Source organism: Athene cunicularia (genome assembly GCF_003259725.1).
Source record: "Athene cunicularia isolate RWA chromosome 14 unlocalized genomic scaffold, athCun1 chr14_part1, whole genome shotgun sequence".
NCBI lineage: Eukaryota > Metazoa > Chordata > Aves > Strigiformes > Strigidae > Athene > Athene cunicularia.
The window spans coordinates 7525105-7527807 of record NW_020799118.1 but is presented as its reverse complement, the minus strand read 5'-3'; the positions used below and the strand labels follow the sequence as shown (position 1 = coordinate 7527807).

The 2703-nt window shown below is 38.8% G+C and overlaps 1 protein-coding gene across 1 annotated transcript in view; it reads right to left on the bottom strand.

Moving 5' to 3' along the window:
• Positions 1-2703, bottom strand: part of METTL9 (methyltransferase like 9) — a 26822-nt gene that overhangs the window by 10659 nt on the left and 13460 nt on the right. Inside the window, exons 5-6 of the mRNA XM_026859152.1 lie at positions 2200-2409; positions 923-1107 (exon numbers count right to left, since the gene is read on the bottom strand). Of these exons, the coding sequence (XP_026714953.1) occupies positions 923-1107; positions 2200-2409 (395 nt within the window). The remainder of the gene's footprint in view (positions 1-922; positions 1108-2199; positions 2410-2703) is intronic.

The following is a 2703-nucleotide window of genomic DNA, read 5'->3' as shown; positions in this document are numbered from 1 at the left end:
CCCCCCCCAAATACCACTGGCACATAGGAAAACAGATTCAGTTTGATGCATCTGTGATTGTCAGTATGTTAAGGTTATTAGTTCTGTATTTTCTGGGCATACATGTCTTTCCACAGACAAATCTTAATACTCAAGGAGAGCCAGTGTCCAAACAATGACTTCCAGCCACCAGCCTTCTGGAATTCAAACCATCTTTAGGGTGCCTCAACCTGAATCCACAGTTGTAGGCACCTAAAAAAGAGTTTCTAGTCTCCTTTGAAGTATAGTCATAAGGACAGATTAATAGGAAAATCTCTCATGTATTTCTTTAAAAGGCAACCAGGGGAAATAATGGGAGTTTTGGAACTGAATTTTGCCTTTTTATTCTAATCACTAATACAACACAAATAGTGGTTGATACTTTGTATGAGTAGGGGTCTATATTTCACTTTGAGAACTCATGCTGGAAAGCGAACGTTATGTCCCCATGAATTTTTAGGTGTGGTTCACCTGGAACACTTGGAAGCAGTGTGACCTGAACTGCTCTATTCACCATTAGACAGTTCTGATGGTTTTGCTCAGTTGGTTGCTAGACAACTGGGGTTACCTATATGACAGCAGCAGAGAGCCCTAATCAGAGATCAGTTTTTCCATGTTGCTCCAACACAGCTCAAATGTGGCACCCTGCAGAACAGGATATGGGACTTTAATATTTGACCTTTTTGTTAATGCCAACAACATATGTTGGGAAATTAAGAAAACAGCTTACATCATGTAGCCTATTTACCTATGATTTCATACTTCTGAACATGTACTATACGAGTTATTTGTAAAACAACAAAACACAAGAATGCTAATTATTTATTAAACATTTAATTTGGGATACTATAACCTACAAACATTTTATTTACCTGCCTAAATAGCTATTAATCTGTGTACTTACCATTTTCCACATATGGGTGAAATGGCAGAACTAGTGCTAGAATGACTCTGCCTCTAGTTGGCTCCAGTACACTTCTAATATCTTTTAATACAGTCAGTGGTTGATCACAGCGATCCAGCAAATTCAAACAGCTGATAACATCATACTGAAATCCTGTGTTTTGCCATTCATTTATACCAAGCACCCTAGAAAAGGAAAGAGAAAGAGATACAGTCTGTTAAACAAACACAAGCTGAGTTCAGAGAGAACTACTGAACACAAAAATTCCCTGTGGATGTGTTGATAGTGCAGGTAAGGTCAGCCATCTAGGCAATGAGAAGAGACAGGCATGATCCTTCTGGTCTTTTGGAAAAGAAAACTAGATCAACAATGGGCATGGATATATATCCAGCCATACGAACCTTTACATTGCTTTAGAATCATCAGGCAATAAAGGAGACAAAAACTAAAGCCCCAGGTATTAAAAAAATGCGTTGTCCTAGAAGATGCTTCTCAAGGAATAACAAAGCTGAAATATGATTAATGGCTTGCTGTATTCTATCCACTCTGATCTACCAGTGTGCAAATCCGTTTGCAAAGTAGCTGTTATGCTCCCACTCAAGGACAGGTGAAGAAGAGAAATCCACAGTTCCTTCATTCCTTGGGTTGAAGTCTAGGGATATAGGGCCTGAAATACTAACCATTACTCAACGAGACTGGATCTGCTGCCTGCAAGAACCTTCAGGAGCTGCGCTGAGCGTATGAACAAAGTTCTGAAAGTGCTAAGGTTTTTGTTACTAAACATGATTCAACCTTAACAGCAGGAGTTAAGAACAGCAAGAATAAAACAATCTTTATACAGTTGTGTATACTGTGGGATTAGATAGACACAGATTATTGAGGTATCCCTATTACCAGGATTCAGTTTGCTTTCTCTTCAGTGCCTGTGTCTTCCTCTTCCAATTCTGGACTGTTCAAACAGACTCTTCACCTGAATTTCATCCTCCTGACTCCCTTGATTAAAACAATTTATGCAAGCTATGAAGAAAGAAACTTCACAATGGTCGTTGCCCATTTTGTCTTAACGGGTAACAGGGAACATCCACATAACAAAAGCATTGGTAAGAAGGAACATCAGATGTGTTTGTTTTCCTGCTTTTGTACAGGTCAATCTTTTCTGTAATAATCAAACAGTAGAGGAATTGACTGAAAATACTGAATATTCATTAAATGTTACAAATAGATGACTTTGCTGTAACGTCTGACATAAAGGATGTAGGAAGCATTCAGTACAATACCTGTATTTCTTCTTTTGAAGCTGCCATATCATAGTTTCAGACAATTCAGTGGCATAGATTTCTTCAAAGTGAGGACTCATGACTTTAGTGACTTCTCCATCCCCAGCCCCTAAATCAAGAAGTCTGTGGGATTTCCATTCTGGATTTATTTTAAGCAGTCTTTGAAATTGTTCTGGGGAAAACACAAACATTGAGCCCCTTCCCAGCAGCCTGCAACGTAAAAGTGAGAAATGCCAAGTTTCGTACAGACTTTAACAGGGAGGGCAATGAAGTAATTTAGAATGTACTTTGGCAACAACCAGTCACATATAATAGTAGACAAGGTCACTGCTCAAATAAATTTTAAATCCAGTTCAACTTGCCTTGCATTCGTCAGAGATCAAACACATAGCCACATGCAGTTACAGTGGTTAAGACTTCATGAGGACTTTGATTAGGTAAGGGAGAGCTCATGGGGTGCAGCTCAAGAAAATGATCATATTAAAAAAAAAAAAGGGGGGGGGG